The sequence below is a fragment of the Miniopterus schreibersii genome (assembly GCF_964146895.1).
Source record: "Miniopterus schreibersii genome assembly, chromosome: X".
Lineage (NCBI taxonomy): Eukaryota > Metazoa > Chordata > Mammalia > Chiroptera > Miniopteridae > Miniopterus > Miniopterus schreibersii.
In genome coordinates, this window is record NC_138104.1 from 53512901 (window position 1) to 53531762 (window position 18862).

An 18862-nucleotide genomic window follows, 5' to 3' on the forward strand; every position below is an offset into this window, starting at 1 on the left:
GTGAGAACTGGCATATAAAAGCTCAAAGAACTATTGGTGCAGTATTCAATAGACTGAATAAGGACATTCAAATCTCCTGGGATGATAGGAAGAATCAGGATGGAGAGAAAGGTAGTAAGGCCATTCACAAAGTCCTTAATGGAAAAGGGAGAGTAACTAGAAGAGGTACAGAGTAGTATGGCTAAATGAAATAGACCTGAAAGGAGGAAGGAGTTTTGTAAGGAGCAAGGGCTATGGCCCTGAGGTTCATGAGGTGTGAGAAAATAAATAACCTTTATAGTAGAAAGTACAAAAGAAATGACATTCCTAGAAGGATGTTTAGGTTGCAGGTAAGACAAGAGTTAGAGAACTCTGGAAAAGTTTCTCAATCTTTTTAACTTCTCAGTTAACCAGACACCTCAGGTAATACCAGAGTCCTGAAAGTAGCAACTACACTTTTCTTAGGGTTCCAAATGGAGTGAAAAGTTACTGGTATATATGAAAAGACGTTCAATTTCACTAATGAGGAAAAAAATACAAATTAAAACATGACATAAAATGCATCACCTCTCATACCTGGAAAGATTAAAAAGATTGATGATAATTATTACTGGCAATGTGGAGATATAGGCATTGCTGGCGGGAATGGAACCTGGTGCAACTTGGAGGGCAATTTGGCCCTGTCTAGTTAAAGTTTGAAGTATTCATACTCTTTGACTCAGAAAATCCACTTCTAAGAATGTTTACGCATATAAAGATACATGTTCAAGGGCATTTGATGCAACAATGTCTGTATTTGTAAAAAAACTGGGAATAACTGAATTGCTCATTAACAGGAGGCTGGTAAATTCACACAAAGAAATATGATATAGTCTTTGAAAAGAGTGAAGTAGTACTGGCTGAACTGATCTGGAAAATGTCACTGTACATTAAGTATAAAATGTTAGATGCAGAACAATATGCATAGTATAATCTCATTTTTACAGAGTAGTAATAATATGTTTATATGTTAAAAAGCTCTAGAGCTGTACTGTCCAATATGGTAGTCACTAGACACAAGTGGCTATTTAAATTTAAATTCACCAAGAATAAATAAAATTTAAAATTCAGTTTCTGTTTCACTAGCCACATTTCCAGTGTAAAATTTCCACATATGGCTAGTGGTTAATGTATTAGTACAGGTCTAGAATATATCCATCATCACATAAGTTCAAATAGTGCTGATTTAGAGGCATACAGATTAAACTATTATAACAATGATGTGTATGTTGTGGAGCAAACTACAGGGAACATTCACATTTGATGGTATATATTTTTGAAATGTTTACTTCTTTGATAATTTATATGTACAACTTTTGTAATGAGAAAAAATAAAGATAATGAAAGAGAAAAAGAGGGAGGGGTACTAGAGGTTTTTGAGAACAATAAGGAGTTCACTATTGCTGGGCTTATGAGCAATGGAGAACCTTTGGAGGATTTGAACTTAAAGTGACATTATCAAATGTATTTTTAGAAACAATTTGGTAGCCAACTTGGGGAATAATTAAGAAAAATGCAAATTAGTAAACAAAACAGTCATGGGGATGGAAAGGACAGCATAGGAAATATAGTCAATAATATTGTAATAACTAAGCATGGTGCCAGTGGGTACTGGAAATAACAGGGGAAACACTTTGTAAAGTATATGATTGTCCAATTACTATGCTGTACACCTGAAACTAATACAAAATAATATTGAAAAACTATAATTTAAAAAAATTAAAATTTTAAAAAATAATTAAATAAAAATAAATGTGGCAAATAATAAAAAAGTAAACAGGTTAAGTAATTATTATAGTACTTTAAGCAAGGGATGATAAATGTCTTAACTAGGGAAATAACAGTTGAGGCTGGGAAGAATGAATAGATTTGAGAAATACTTCTGAGGTAGAGCTGATAGGAGTAGGCAATTGCCAGATGGAGGGGAAGAGGGAGAATTCAAGGCTAAGTTTTCAAGCGTGGGATAAGGGGCAAGTGGTGCTGGAGATGGGGAGCACAATTTAATTATACAATCTGAAGTCTATCTTTTTCAGCCACTCATTTTAATTCAACCAATATTTATAAGGTTGTACTGTCTATCAAATTGATCCCTCTGATCCATCCTCACTCTCTTTGGCATAATGAAGTCAGTCTGAAAGGGAATGCAGATAAATATACGGGTATAGGGCATCTGAAAAAGGAACAGCATGAAGAATGGTTAGAACTGGGCTTGAAACAACCAAGAGGGTCACATAGAAAACATTAATAACATACTATAATAAAAAGTATAGACAATAGGACTAGGAAAGTGGAAAGCATTAGGGTTGGATATTTAAGGCTAATTACATATACTCTTCAAACATTTTAAGCCAGAGGCTATATATCTCATTACCTTCAACTAAGAAAATGACAGCAGAGGGCCAAAAAGTCATTCTCTCCTTTACTTTACTTCTACAAATAATGGGGTGGGATGAAGAGGAAGAGTTTTCATGTAGGAATACATATAAACAAAATGTCAAAATGAGAAAATGTACAGTCCCAATTTCTTCTCTTTTTTTATATCGCATAACAAATGATACAGAGGCCAGGGTTCTAGAGGTCAGAAAATAAGTAAGTCAGCATGAATGAGTGATGAAGCCTGCCTGGACTGCATTCAGAGGCAGACCTATAGAAAGAAGTACAAAAAGGTCTACTTTATATTCAGAGTTCTGAATACCCATAGGTACACAAGCTCTGCATTTATTTTACACTCACTCCTACTTCTACTTGACACCTTAGAATCAACACAAAAATACAACAAAGAGTATTTGAGCAGGAAGGACCATTAGAGATCATTTAAGAGTTCAGGGGTCTCTGAAACCCCTGAAATTAAGGTTTATTTTCTGTATGTAGAGCCATATGTACATTTTTCCAGGGGGAGAGGGTCAATAATATTCCCAAAGATTTCTGTGGGCCCCAACAAAATTATACCTTTAGATTCTAGTCTAACCACCTTGATTTACAGATGAAGAAACTGAGGTCCAGAGAAGGAATAAGATTTGCCCAGGGCGCACAGTGAATTAGTAGCAGAGCTGAATCTAGGAACTAAGTTTTCTTTCAGTACTCTTTCCACCATGATAAAATGGTACCTCAAGAGATCCCATAATTAAAGTCAGTGCAAGTTCTTAAAAGTCCTGATTATTACCTTTGCAATGAAAATTCCAGCATCCATAATAGCTTTAATGTGTCTCAACCACCCTGAGCTCTCCAGGCCGCTAAGAAATTCACTCATTGTTGGAGTTTTCATTTCACAAACTAAGGTAGAAAAGGAAGCAGAAATTGAAATTCACAATAATCTCAGTTTATTCACCAAGAAACAGGAAAAAGTGGATTCTAATTTTGTAAATGAGGAAGCTGAGGCACAGAAAGGTGAAATGATTAGTCAGGAACCACACAGTGAGTCAGGGACAAGATTAGGGCTAGAGCCTACCATATCTTCCAGATCCAGTTTCTGCTTTCTTGAGGTGTAGAACCCACCCCCAAGCCCACAGAAATCTCTGAAGAGCCAGAAGTATGAGTCAGTATTCACAGGAAAAAACTCACCTCTCCTCTTATTCAAAAACACATTTATTCCTATGTCATCACCCTGGCTCTCAGTCATCTGGTTTCTACTGTGCATGTGCCAGCATAGGAATTTCCCCTCCTACATCCTCTGCTAATTCAGTACCTGCAGCACCCCCAGGGAGATTTTCCTCTGTTCTGAGAATTAGGTCTCCTCGTGGCAGTCCCCTGGAATATGTGAATGAGTCTGTTTATGTTAGTTTCCCAGTAAACTAGATGGAATGATGCCCTGCTACCTGCTTCAGCTTACCAGTTTATTAAGTTTATTCTTTAGCTCCCTTTTGCTTTCTTCCTTATATTAATAACTAGCTACCTACAAGGACATACCCACTCATCTTAACTCTGCAGCCCCTTAACATCTGTCTGTATTCCCACACCCTCACCTACTCCCTGCAGCCCTGTGCAGTCTCAACATATTGGGAGGAGGAAAAGTTAATTTTCATGAATTTTGCACTGGTTAACCAGCAGAGGGCAATCTAATCTTTTGCCTCAAAAAATCTGTAGAAAGTCCTGTTCTCTACACCTATAGAATATTCTGGGACAAAAGAGGGGGAAAAAGGGGGGGGGGGAGATTCAAGGAAGATGGACACTAATATCCTAAATAGGATGCAGACTATGCAGACTGCAGAAACAGAATCTGATAAGGGTCATATAAGGAAGAGGTCTTGGCCTATAACATAAGAATACAATTGAAGAAAAGAGAGGAAGAACAGAGAGCTCACTAAAGAAGGCAGGTTTTCATTATCTCTTCCTGAGTTGACATACCACATCATGGAATCCTGGGTAGTGGCTTTGAGAGAAATGTTTGAGACTCAAGAGTCCTGTAAGGTCCCAATCTCACTGTGCCTCCACTTTGACTCCAATTATTTTTCAGTGATGACAGATGACCCAAACTTTCTGACATTAGCTTCATTCTTTTAAGTCTAAATTCACCCCCTTCATCAGCACAATGGTGAAATCCAACTGACGCCTTACAGTAGATTAGATGAGGTGATTTCTTACCTCAAGGATGATGCAATTAATCCCCGATTCATTTATACTTATGCTGACCTACCCACACCTAAAAATCAGCCTCTGTAATTCCATATAGAGAAATTCTTCCCATAGCAACTAAATCCAGATGGACTCTACCGAGTTATGAAACTGAACATCTTAGTTCCTCTGCCAGACCAAGACTGCTATAATTCATACTATGTAAGCTGAATTCATACTATAGAAAAAAACCTTTTCACCTATTGAACCTGCTCACCTGGTTGTTTTCATGGTCTACCCCAAATCAGGCATACTTTTTGTATATATATTAATGCAAAGTTACGGCCTCTGGCCTATCCAAGGTGAAATCCTTCTACCTTCCAAGAGTTTCTGCAGGCTGCTCCGCATCACATGGATGTTCTCAATGCCCATGAACCTGAAGCGAATGTTGGCATAGTTGTGTTCATTTTCATACCCCTTCCCAGCTGCTCTGTTGGCCATGGCATTCAACTGTAATAATTGAGGAATAATAGAGCAGATTGGGCAGGTGATAAAATAACAGGATTCATCAGTCTCAATGCCTTATTCTAAATAGTTTTAAAATTTACCCATTTAAAAAGAAGTTAAATCAGACAGGGCACATTCTGGAATGGAGGAAAGTTCACTGGTTTTTAGGTCAGATTATCTTGAGTAACAGAGTAGTATAAAGGGAGAGGGAGATTTAGTGTTTTTGTGTTATTACTAAAACCCTGCTTATGAGACTGAAGGATATGGCAGTTATGAGGATATCTGGTCTGAAGAACTGAAATAATTTTAAGTTTCCTATCACAAACAAAAGTTTTCTCTGCTGAAAGGGCTTTATACTGGGAAACGTGAAAGTTCTAAAATCTTTACATCTGAGAAGTTCTACAAAGAAGTCTAAACTTCAGGAACAATGAATTTTAAATAGCTATTCTAGAAAGATGTCTAAAACATGCATGAGATAAATGACTTTCACTCACTGATAAAATTTAAATGGACATACCAAGACCTGTTTTAACACTATGTTCAGTTTGTGATGATCAGAATATTTATTTCTAGGTCATAAGAAGAATGTTGGGCAGGGTAGGAAGTAAATGAGATGTAATCAGGGGACATTAGTATAATAACTAGAAAAAAGCCAAAATACCTTCTATGATGATAACCATCTTACTAATCAAATAGTTTTCTTTTGTCTGGGCCTGTTTTCTCATCTCCCAGTATTGTGCATTTCAAAAGACAGAAGGAGCATGTATGTGGACAGGGTGTAGTTTTTGTATTAACAGAAGAAAATATCAATAAAACCTCAAAAGCACAAACACTTCACATTAACACATTCAGGGAAAATAGTCTATGTGTCAATATATTCTGTTTAGAATGCAAGATGCTTTTAAAGGGAGAAACATGATGGTAACTTTGATTACTTATCACACAGATAATGTCACTGAGATTTCATTACATTAATAACAATGTCAAAGGGACATCTGTGGAGGTACAAGCAGCAGCCACCTTGTAGCAAGTAAGTTTGCTATGACTGATGAGTGTTTCCGCAAACAAAACAATAATTATAGCAGTATTTATCCAGGTCCGGGCAGCGATAGAAAGGCTAGCTACTGCAGATAGCTAGATACATGGAATCACTATAAAATCTTTGAGAATATGTCTGGCAGATTTGAGTAACGGCTACCTATTAGCAGCCTAATGTTCAAGTAGGGAAGAAATTTAACATTTATTGAGCTCCTAGTATGTACCAGACACTGTGCTAGATCCTTTACTTGTATTATTTCATTTAATCTTCACTAGAACCCCTCAAGATAAGTACTATTATTATTGCCACAAGAAAAAAACCTCAGAGAGGTAAACCAAATTCAACCAAAATCATTTTCTACTAAAAATATAGATCTAGCTATCCAGAAGAGGTGGGCTGTTGGATATTTCTAGGCCTTCTGAGGGAGGAAAAAGGGGCCTGTTAAAAGGGCATTTTGGTCTTGGGTTTGGACAAAAGGCACTAATCCTTTAGTTTTTCAAAATCTTGGTATGTTTTCCTTTACCACTTTAAGATATTTAATCTTGATGAAAGATACAGATTTGATTAAACTCTTTGCAATGTAGAATGGCAGATGCAGTTATGGCTGAAGCAAGACAGCGAATTTCAGAGAAACTCAAAGAGAGTGCCTGAGCAGAAAGAGAAATTATTTTCTCTCTTGAGCCCAGTCAGTTGTAGGTAGCTCTGGAAAGTGAGAGATCCCCAAAATGCAGGCAGCTATCTAAAGGCCACTATCTGATTTCACGCACAGCCAATTGCTCAATTGCGATGCTACAACCCCCTGGCTTAGGCTTAGATCTAAATCTCCAACTTAGGAATCATTAGTTAGCAATAAAACCTCCTAGTCAGCCACACTCCACACATCAAATTACAAGCAAAATTATTTTTTCTGGGGTTACTTGTATAAAGGACATCTTTTAAGAAAAGGGAATCTGTCCTTTACTTACCTCATGGGGCACAATTAATTCTTTGAAAATCCCTTACAGAGCTAGACAAAATACGGAAGGTCAAAGAATTAATGCAAAAAATTTAGGCAGATACTTAGGTTGATCTGAGGACCCTCCTTTCTGTAACATTCACATTGGAAAGGGACAGAACCTGGGAAAACTATAAATCATGCAGTACCTGGCTCTTGGAAACATGAAACAATTTCTCTAGGCCCATGTTCACTGCCAAAATTCATGGCAAATTTATGTTCCTAGGTTTTTTTCCCCTCTGGAACCAAGATTTAAACTTCAAGTCATTGAACTGGGAAAAACTTAATCAGTGAATAGTACTAAAAAATTACTGCCACATAAGCTAAAGAATTTTTGTTAGTCATATAGCAGTCACATTGTGAACTTGACTCCTTCAGGAAACATCAAAGTATTATTAACCTACCATGGTTTAATACATTACTTACAAAATGATATGTTGGTATTAATGTTTCCAGTGTTAAGTTGAAGTGCTTTATCTGATAGTAAATTTATACCACAGAAGAGGTATACTGAAAATTTGATTGATGAATAGATTTAGTGAAAAAGATGAGAGAACATCATATAGTCTCCAGGCATTCAATATAGAATTCAGACGTCACAAATTCAAGAGATGGCAAAGCCAGGTTGTTCCAAGTGCTTTTGAAAGAATCAAGGATATCTCAAGGTCTTGCTTGACAATGAGTGAAAGGCTACAATAACAGGAGCTCCAAACGGCTTGCTCAAATTGCTCAAATGATTTTATACAATGTCTGACACAATAAGCCCATATATACAAACCTAACTTTCCCCAATAACACTGCAAAGCTCAACAGATAGGGATGGAGATTACAAAATGAGTGAAGTAGGAATATTAAAAAGGTCACTGATACCTTTGGTCTTGTGTCTACAACATACATAAATTGGCTTCCTGGGTTTGTTTGGCTAATAGCCTCTAGCAAGAGCTCATCATCTACGCAGCGAGTATAAAATCCAGACAGAGGCTGGCTACAGCGGCAAATGGCAGCCTGTAAGGGAAAAATGTGTCAGTTGAAGGATCATATGCACAGGTGGTCAAAAATCCTCCTTGATCTCAGGTTCAGTGAGCAGAGAAAGAAGATAAGCCAACACAGAGTAGTGAAGCAAAGAGAGCTGTAACTTTAAAGCCCAGCTGTTCCACTGTCATTGGGCTCAGCCTCCTGCCTCCCCCAGACATGTGGGCTGTGTTACCATAAACTGCTGCTCAGAATAGTCTTTTTTTCCCTTCTACATGGTGAGGATTCTTGACCTAGTCTTGGCAATGACTATAAGAAAATCTTCCTGAGCACTTCCTTAATAAAATTCTATTCTCAATATGTATTAGGCTAATATTTTTCTGAAACTTCCCTGCTTTTTAGTGTCCCAGTAATATTACCCATATAAATCAGAGACTTGTAGTGGCAGCAGAATTCAAGATTGAACAAAAATTTAGAGTCTTAAGAGAGCAGGGTTCACTCAATGTCAAATCAGAGGGGCTGGTTTGTTTAAAGCCATTTCAATATAAAAATAACATTGCTATTTAGCACATATGTTTGGTAATGATTAGTTAATGAACTGCATTGCACTTCAGTGTGGTTTTTAAGGAGTGTGCTCACTTTGATAGTTTGACATAAAAACACCCACTTGTATCACTATATTATTTAGTACCTGAATAGTTTACCTACTTGAGAAACTATTTGTGTAACTCAGGGACGGGAAATATCCAGCCTGGTCTGGCCCTGCCAAGGGAACTGCAGGAGGGACTTGAAATTCAATAAATCGAGGAGCTTTTTCCATTGCTAATTTTTAAGTTGATAATTTTGTATGGCCTGCAAATGATGTTATAAATACCCAAATGGCCTTTGGCAGAAAAAAAGTTCCCCACCCCTGGTCTAACTCCAGATCTCAGAATGACCACAAGAGGCAAGAACTATTATCCCTTCCTATGGAAGGGGACTCAAACAGAAGGGTCAAAGGTTTTTCCTACTACCTTAAATTATATTAACAGTAGTGAGAGAGAACCAAGGACATCTGTGTTCCAGTGGGAGGCCACAGTCCCCAAATATCCTTTCATTTAACAACTTCCTATCAAGCTGGAGCCCACAGAAAAGGAAAGAAACAAATGAACACACTAAAAATGCCACTTAATATTTGCACAACACTTTACTATTAACAACGTACATAGATATTTTTCTCTGTTACCCACTTAAAAACCCTCAGAAGTACTAAAGTTCAGAGAAGTAACTTGCTTGAGGTTACACAGCCAGTAAGTGGCAGCAGTGGGACTTAAACCCAGGTCTTTTAGAGCCAAGTTTAGTTTTCACGAGAAAAGTTTGCTCAACTCACATTGTTCTCTTTGTACAGGTAGGAGAGCACGGGTACCCGTTCTTTACTTCTGAACTTCGAACTTCCAACCACTGTTCCCAAGGTAACAGATTTAGGAACCACTATTTCAGGAGGGTAGGTACTGCATATCTAAAAGAAAACTCAATTTTTTAAATTCAATATATTTTTTACATTTTTCACTTGCTACCAACACGTTGGGATAGCAATCACTGAAGCACTAGCTGTCTGCTATTTATCGTCTAGAATCATCGATTCCTCAGAAATAGGAACAAAAATATCCTTGGTGTAATAGCTTTATGAAGTATGCCATTATTTTCTAGAAAGGAAGGTATGGAGCCATATAAGAACAAAATGTACTAACATTATAGGTAGAAATGCACACATAATCCTACTCAGAAATTCCTATACTTGCCTATCAAAACAATTTATATTGTAAATAAGAAAATTAAAACAAATGTATTCGAATATAAAGCAGACCAGTGTAAAAAGAGAACACATGATTTACTCTTTCTTAAAATACATACTAAGTTCCTAGCATACACATTTTGAGAGCCTTTAAAACACTAGTCTGGAGGTGGAAGCATTGACATTTTAGGTGTGACATTTACTCTCTAAAAGACTGATATAAATTCTCAAATTTGTCAGCTTTTTGTGGTTACCAAAATATATATTTCTAACGATACAATGACAAAATATTATAACAGCACAGATCTGACATTGCCAAGTCAATTCTAACCACTCCTCTAAGTAAAGAACACCCTTAAACATTTGACAATGGATCAAACAAATAAAAATACGAATAGGCAAAGAAGTTCCCGGTACATCAGATTGAATGCTCTCTGTAACTAAAGTCAATGTCCTCAGAATGCAGAACTGAAAGAGAAAAAGTTCTACACCCATCCTCTTACCTTGGACTTAAACTTGGGAGAAGTGGGTCATACAAAGAGAAATAAATGGTGCTTCCCTTTCAACTCAGAAAGCTACATGCACCCAAGGTGCCAACACAGATATTTCAGAGCTCATTTCAGGGAATTAGGCACATAATTGAACTGGAAGCAATTCACTTCATCTCTACCCAATCTTGTCAAGTGTAACCCTAACAAGCTACTTCACAAATGGCCCTGCTAAGTGGCAGCTCATCAATCTTCCTATCTGGCAGCTATTTAAAATGGTGTTATCAGAAAACCATTACAATTACTGTCTTTTTATAATAAAAAGCTGTAAATAAAGACCCAGGGATACCACTTAAACACCAATAAATCTCTGTGCAGAAAAGTTATCATAGCAAGCCTGACTGCTTTCCATAGAAAGGCCTGGTGCAAGTCTGGTCCTTGGCTGGTGCCTGGGAACTTGAATTTTGGAAGGGTTCCCACCATCCCTTAACTGATAAGAGTGACTACTTGTGCCTAAACTGTTTGTATGAACAATATGGTTTATTCCAAGCACTTTTTTCTTCTGGGCATATGAAACTTTGGTATACACTAGGCAGAGAGTGCCTACGTGACCAGCTGCTAATAAAAATCATGGAAACTGATTCTCCAATGAGCTTCCCAATAGATATTTTCCACACATTGTCACAACTTGTTGCTAAAGAAATTAAGCATGTCCTATGTGACTCCACTAGGAGAGAACTCTGACACTTGTGCCTGGTTTTCTCTGGAGTTTGCCCCTTTTCCCTTTGCTAATTTTTCTTTATATCTTTCCATTTTAATAAATCACAGCCACAAGTACAAGTATATGCTGAGTCCTGTGAGTCCTCCCAGTGAATCCCTAAACCTGAGGGATGGTCTTGGGAACCACCAACATATTCCCAGTCCTCTTTCTTAAGATCCATATTTGATATCCTTTGAATCACCTTGAACTCATTCTAAAACTGAAGACTGGCCTCTTCTCGTGCTCCTTATCTTGGTTAACATATCCATTACCCACTTGGTCACCTAAGCCAGAAACCAGAAAACCTGTGATGCATACTAAAATTCTCCCTCCTTCTCCAAGCTACATTAATCTGTCATCAGGTTCTTTCAATTGTACCACTTAAATATCTTTTAAAACCATCTCCTCCTCTCCACCCGTAGTCATTGACTTAATTCAGCTTCTCATATCATTCTTCTGCATTATTAGCAAACGAATTCTCCACACCACTACCAAAGTTATCTTTCTGAAATACAAACATACTCATATTACTTTCCAGCTGAAAATAGTCTAGCAAATCCTGTCTTCAGGATAATGTTCAAATTCCTTAATTTGGCCATGAAGTCCTTCATGATCTCACTTCATTTCCTTACCTCTTTCCTTCTCTCCTTGTATAAACTAAGACAGATTTCCTTCTCCAGGCTATTCCCCAAAGCATCAGGTTATCTCTGACTTCCCAGTCTCAATTCCATCTTTCATCTATGCTCCCACAGCACTCTCTGCTTTAGACTATGAGAACTCAGTGTCTTGAGTGCAATAGATAATTAATAAATGCTTGTTGCATGGCTAAATTGAATGAAAAGGAGACATTACAAATGATTTTTTTTTCAAAACCTTATTTGCTAACATTCTTCTGTTTTGTTTTTGTTTTTTCTGTTTTGTTTTGTTGTTGTTTTTTAGATTGTTTTTTTTCACTCAGTAATATGCGTGTAAACTTCCTCCATGTCTTTTCATGGCTTGATAGTTTTTTTTGTTTTTTTTGTTGTTTTTTTTTGCACAAAATGATACTCCACTGTCTAGATGTACTACAGTTTATTTATCCACTCACCTACTGAAGTGGTTTGTTTGCTTCCAAGTTTTGGCAATTAGGACTAAAGATGGTATAAACATCCGCATACAGCTTTTTGTGTGGGCATAAATTTTCTGTTTTTTAAATGGGTTTTATCTTTAATGGTGAAAGAATTACGGATGTCCCTTTTTTCCTCCCACCGTTGGCTCCCTCCACCCTGCTCCGGCCCCACCCCAGGCCTTCCCCACACTATCATTTGTCCATGGGCTATGCATACATGCATATAAGTTCTGTTTTAACTAAATGAACCTAAAGGAAAACAACTGACAAAATTACCTCATAGTTTCTGTTGGCATCTATTATGGTCCAGTACCTGTTGGGTATTCCCATACGCCCAAAGTCTGATATTGGGTCAATCAGTTTCCATCCATTTTCCCTCATCTCTTTTGAGGATTTGGGATTATAAAAAAAAGCATACAGATCTTCAGGTAATGCTGCAGAAGGGAGATAAACATGAAAAAAAAGGAATAGTGAGTAAAACTTAAAGAACACCACATAATGCTAAAAAAGGCCACAGTTCCTTTCTCCCAAAGGGAATGTTGTTCAAATAGCCCCAGAAAAGGACAATGATCTGTGTAAAAGTTTGCCTTTATGTAAGGAATAAGAACTAGAACATTGTTTTGGATTCTTCTCTTAAAAATGATTTAATTTTTTTCTGATACCAATACAAAGCAGGAACATTCTATCTGGATTCCTGTGAATTGCTGGATAATGGACTGAAATGAAGCTTCAGGGCTTCACATGTTTGGGAAGAGGTCCTTACAAAAGTTTGTGTGTGTTTTTTTAAATTGAGCTCCAGTATCCTAAAGGTACTGTTTGTTGTAACAAGTTACAAAATATTAATCCTGTTCTTACAATCTACTTATCAGGCCAATACCTACTTCTGGCTGGTGAATGGCTATTTCTTCTTTTCTTCCAGTCAACCCCACTTCCTCCCTTCACAAGATGCAACATGTAACCAATAACTCATTTGACTAATTTATGTGGCAACAACTTTTCCAGAAATGGATGGAATCTGTCAGAGCCTTATAAAGAGTTGGGACAACTGACAGGTAATCTCTGTCAATATATTACCGGCAAATTCTCAGAAATTATTCTGGGCAAAAGTTAAAAGAAAATGGGAAAGAAAGTGTAAGATCCTGAAAATTCCACAGATAAAAACAGGTACCTAATGGGTTAGCCACCTAGAGATTGGGCTGGGGGATGAGACAGTGAGGCTGGAGGAAGCAGAGATAACTGCATCATTAAGGACTCTGATAAACCGCCCTAGTCTTCTAGCTGTAACTGAAGGTAGGGGTGGGAATAGTGGGCCAAACATAAAGCTTACAGGACAATAGGAAACAGATTTTGCTCCAAAGCAGACTTCCTTCCTGAACTGATGAAAAATTCACAAGTTAATACTTAAAAGGAGGGAGGGAAAGAGAAGCCAATAACATCGATTAAATATCTACTATATATAGCAAGTACACAGCGAAATGCACAAATATATTTAAATCTCAAAACAACCCCTGTGGGGAGCTTAGACTATCACTGCTTTTACAGGTGAGGAGGCTATGTTCAGAGGTTATATAACTTGCCCAAATACCATGGAGCAGAACTCAGATTCAAATTCTGCCCTTGATCTCTCCAGTATGCCATTCTTGGAAAAAAATCTAAAATTATTTTAGATAAAAATACTATCACAATTACCTGGCTGAGAAAGCTTGAGAAGCGAAATATAAACCTCATGGCACACCATGTCAGAGTCTAAAACAAAGTGGGCTACCCGGAAGTTCTTGCAGCGGAGAATCAGGGGACAGCCCAGGCTAGTGATGGGCAACTTCTCCACAGTGGCAATGTGATGCAGTGCAATCTACAATACAGAAAAGAATCAAAATAAATTCACAGGCATGTATGCACTAGTTCTGGCATTATCAGTGTGCCTGACTCTCAATAATGGTGACAGAATAACTGAGGTGTGTTCACATTTACAGCCATCAATCATCCCTTGTGAGGCAAAACTAGGTTTCTCTCAAACAGAAGTAAATAGCGGTAAAGCAATGAGAAGAAAATTGCAGTGTTATAAAACTTACCCTGCCTTAGGGATATAAGGCTACCAGGTTTGTGGGGCAATTAGGTAAACTGACTCAATAAAGGTGGCTTCTAGCATGCTATGGTGACATGTACAATCATAGTAGAATAATTGTCACAGAGAAAAATAGAACTTTCTTTTGTTCTACCAAATGACTAATTAAAATTAGTAACTAGTATTGTGCTTTATTTCTCACAAGGTCATCCATGACCATTAACTATTTAATCCCTGTAATAACCCTTCGAGGTATAAACATTCCATTTCAGGAATGAAGAAACCAAAGCTCTGAGAAGTGAATTCCTCATTAGAGGTCACACAACCAAGAAGTGGCACAAACAGGATTTGAACCATGGAAGTCTAACTCCATATCCAGGGTTTTTTAATCTAAGAATTCTAAAAGCTAGTCCCGGAATTAGGATTTATCAAGATGTTCTCTCTTCACATTTTAGACTCTAGTGACAGTAAAGCAAAGAATGAGATGGGAGAAAACTGACCTATGTAACTTAAGAAATGAGTAGAGACTATGAGACAAATGAATAAAGGAAATATACATAAGCACTATACTATAGTTAATAAAGTTGTTTCCCATAGGTGTACAGATTAACAATTCTGATTTTTTTAAAGGATGATTCAGTCTTTAGTTGCATCACTCCTGCCCATGCTGACGCTAGCAAAAAACAAATGCGTGGAAAGTAAACTGGTAAAAAGAAATTGTATACAAATAATACAATTCTTGCCTTACAGATTCAAAAAGCCATGGAATCATAGCTTTACATGTTAGTCTTTGATGTTCTCCCCCTAGCTGTGTCTCTAATGTTTCCTGCAACTAGAACCTGGATATAATCTTTTCGTTTTTTGGATTCCGTCTTCTTCCTGGAATCTGATCATCATTGTCTTTTCTTTTCCTCTACCCTGCACCACTTTTTTGGTTAAATAAGCCTCTTTTGATATGTAGAAATAATTAACATAAGTTCTCCCTTCCAGATCTAGTCACCTGGGTTTGAAATAATACCTAGTAGGAACACATCTAGGGAAACGTGTGTTGTCTATAAATACAGGTTAGAAAGGAGAAAGGCTCATGGCACAGTACTAAAGAAATGTTTCATAAACTGTTAGAACTGGAAGAATCCCTACTAATTATATAATCTAACCACCTCATTTTACAGGTGAAGAAATGAGTGACCCTCAGGTAAGGGTCACTTACCTGAGGGCATATAGCCAGTTAGTGCATAGCTGAGTCGAGCTAGAACCAGGTCTCCTGATTCCTCTTTTGACATTCCTTTCATCACACCAAAGGGAGCAAGTACAATACCAAATGGGAAAAACTCATGTTGCTTTAAAAAGGAAGTATTAAAATATAGTTGACCCTTGAGCAATGGGTTTGAACTGTGCAGGTCCACTTATATGCATAATTTTTTCTAATAAATATACAGTTGGCCCTCTGTTTCCACAGGTTTTGTATCCACAGATTCAACCAACTGCAAATCACAAACAATATTTTCAATCCATGGTTGGAAATCCACAAATGTGGAGGGCCAACTGTATGACTAAGTCCTTTATATAAAATGGCATGCATCAATTGATTTTGGTATCTGCAGGGGATTCTGGAACCAATCACTCACAAATACAAAAGGATGGCTGTAGTTAAGTTTTTGGGGAGTCAAAAATTATATGAAGATTTTAGACTGCACAGGCGTTGGTACCCCTTAATCCCCACATTCAAGTATCAACTGTATTTATTTCATATGTATATTCAGTTTAATTCATTTTATATTTATTCAATAGTATTTATCATATGCCAGGCACTATTTAAGCAATTACAACATTAACATTTTTATTTTTATAACAAGGTTATTATTACTATCCCTATTTTACAGATGATGGAAGTGAGACACAGAGAAGTTAAATAATTTGCCCAAGGTTATAAAGGTAGTAAATGCTGAATCTGGGATTGCAACTTAAACAGACTGGCTCTAGAGCCTGTGATTTTAATCACTATGCTATGCTGTATACCAGAAGCATGTTGTACTTCTTATAAAGCTTTCCAAGCATAAATCTGACTAATGATTAAATTAAGATTAAATGATGCTACTTTAGGATGAGGAAAGCATAAAGTAATATTAGGGATGCTAAGCTAATAAAACATTGTTTAAAAAATAGAAAACATTGTGTAAAAGTGTAACAGTAAACACACACACAGGGCACACATCTTGTCTTAAGTCAGAGAGATGGTCTAAATAAATCATTGATAGCCAAGGTGTAGTCTACGGGCCATCAGCATCACCATCAGGAGCTTTTTAGAAATTTAAAGTCTTAGGTCTGAGATTTTTAATTTTTTATAAGCTCCCAGGTGAAACGGATACTGCTAGTTATCCACATTTTATGAGTAGCAAGGCTTTCAATTACTTCTAAGTAAGGATACTTATCAACTAGACTCAGAAAATGAGCAGAGATTACTCTATTTAAAATTATTGAGGAAAACTCCCATGCAGTTTAAAATGACTAAGATGGCCTTGGCCAGGTGGCTCAGTTGGTTGGAGCATTGTCCCATACACCAAAAGGTTGTGGGTCAGGGCACTTACCTAGGGTGCAGGTTTGATCCACCGTCGGGGCAGGGCGTGCATGGGAGGCAACCAATTGATGTTTCTCTCTCACATCAATGTTTCATTCTTTCTCTCTCCCCTTCCTCTCTCTAAAAATCAATAAACATATCCTTGGGTGAGGAAATAAATAAATAAATAAATAAATAAATAAATAAATAAATAAAAATAAAATGATTAAGATGACTATATTTAGTAACTTGAGGAGAGAGGAGTCACATGACTCAAGCCATGAAAGACCCCTAGAATAGGTTCTTTGAAGAAAAAGTTTTACAGCAATTTAACTGTTACTTGAAATTTTAAGAAACTATCATATTAGAAAGCATATACATACAACGTGTCAAGACCCTTTGAAACTTCTTCTCATGAACATACCCATGTTTCCTTCCTGGATGCATCAGAAGCCTCCACATATATCAGGTGAGTTGCAGTAAGATATAGAATCCCATTAGCTGGTTTCTTGTCCATATAACGGTCCAGTAATGTCACATTTTCTACCTGTTATTTGGGGGAGGGGGAGACTGATTAAATGATCAACTCAACACCTGTGAATAAAGTGAGATAATTCAAAGCTGGATAAAAGCTGTTAATCTGTTAAAGAACTTCTTTGAGGCTTTCTAATTCCTGCCAAGGTGTCAAACTAATATGATGTATGTTTCCTTTTCCGAAATCAGCCCTAGAGAAACTATAAAAGTGAGAAGGAAACATGTATTCTAGGAAGGATTAACATTCTACATGATGTCACCACGATGGGGTAGGTGTGCACGGAAGATAAATAGGACATAGAACCCGTTGAGATACTTATCTTGTTGGAGGGAAGTTATAGTTATTGCATATGTAAAATATCAATAGGTGTAAATAACATGAGATTAGGTCTTAAGGTAAAGGGAAAGAAAATATATAACCTTCCACAAGCAGGAGAAAACTTGATCTATCCAACGGAAAGCAGGAAATGAAAACAACAAAAAAGAGAGTGTCATAAATGGATAGTATAAAAGAAAATGCCAGGAAAAAATCCCAATGTAAGAGTAATTACAACAAATGTACATAAATTAAATTTACTGATTAAAAGACAGGCTCATATTTTTGGAATATTTGTTCTAATTCTGTAAAATATGCCATTGGTTTCTGGACAGGAATTGCATTGAATCTATACATTGCTTTGGGTAGTACGGACATTTTAATGATGTTAATTCTGCCTATTCATGAACATGGTATATTCTTCTAATTATTTGTATCTTCAATTTCTTTCTTCAATGCCTTTTCTGAGTACAAGTCTTTTACCTCCTTGGTTAAATTTATTCCTAGGCATATTATTCTCTTTGAAGTAATTATGAATGGGATTGTTTTTTAAGTTTCCCTTTCTGAGAGTTCATTATTGGTGTATAAAAATGCAACTGATTTCTGGATATTTATTATGTATCCTGCTACTTCACTGAATTCATTTATCAGTTCTAGCATTTTTTCTGGTGGAATCTTTAAGGTTCTCTATAATGAGTTTTACTTCTTCCTTTCCAATTTGGATGCCTTTTATTTCTTCTTCTTTTCTGATTACTGTGGCTAAGACTTCCAGTACTATGCTGAGTAAGAGTAGTGAAAGTGAGCATCCTTGTCTTGTTCCTGATCTTAAGAGGAATGCTGGCTGTGGGTTTGTCCTGTATGGCCTTTATTATGTGAAGGTATGTTCCCTCTATTCCCACTTTGCTGACAGTTTTTATCATAAATTCATTCTGGATATTATCAAATGCTTTTTCTGCATCTAGTGATACGAAACACAAAAGACCTGAATAGCAACAATGATCTTGAGAAAGAAGAACGAAGTTTGAAGAATCATGCTACCTGATATCAAACTATACTACAAGGTCATAGTAATCAAGATAGAATAGTACTAGCATAAGAAAAAGCATATAGATCAACTGAGGAGAATAGAGAGCCCAGAAATAAACCCACACCTTTATGGTCAATTAATTGACAAAAAAG

The 18862-nt window shown here is 36.8% G+C and overlaps 1 protein-coding gene across 3 annotated transcripts in view; it reads right to left on the reverse strand.

Moving 5' to 3' along the window:
* Positions 1 to 18862, reverse strand: part of MTMR8 (myotubularin related protein 8) — a 158326-nt gene that overhangs the window by 75112 nt on the left and 64352 nt on the right. For all 3 annotated transcript variants that reach the window (XM_081125442.1, XM_081125443.1, XM_081125444.1), the window contains exons 2-8: positions 17258 to 17380; positions 13901 to 14063; positions 12488 to 12645; positions 9451 to 9579; positions 7980 to 8114; positions 4947 to 5079; positions 3182 to 3291 (exon numbers count right to left, since the gene is read on the reverse strand). In XM_081125442.1, the coding sequence (XP_080981568.1) occupies positions 3182 to 3291; positions 4947 to 5079; positions 7980 to 8114; positions 9451 to 9579; positions 12488 to 12645; positions 13901 to 14063; positions 17258 to 17380 (951 nt within the window). The remainder of the gene's footprint in view (positions 1 to 3181; positions 3292 to 4946; positions 5080 to 7979; positions 8115 to 9450; positions 9580 to 12487; positions 12646 to 13900; positions 14064 to 17257; positions 17381 to 18862) is intronic.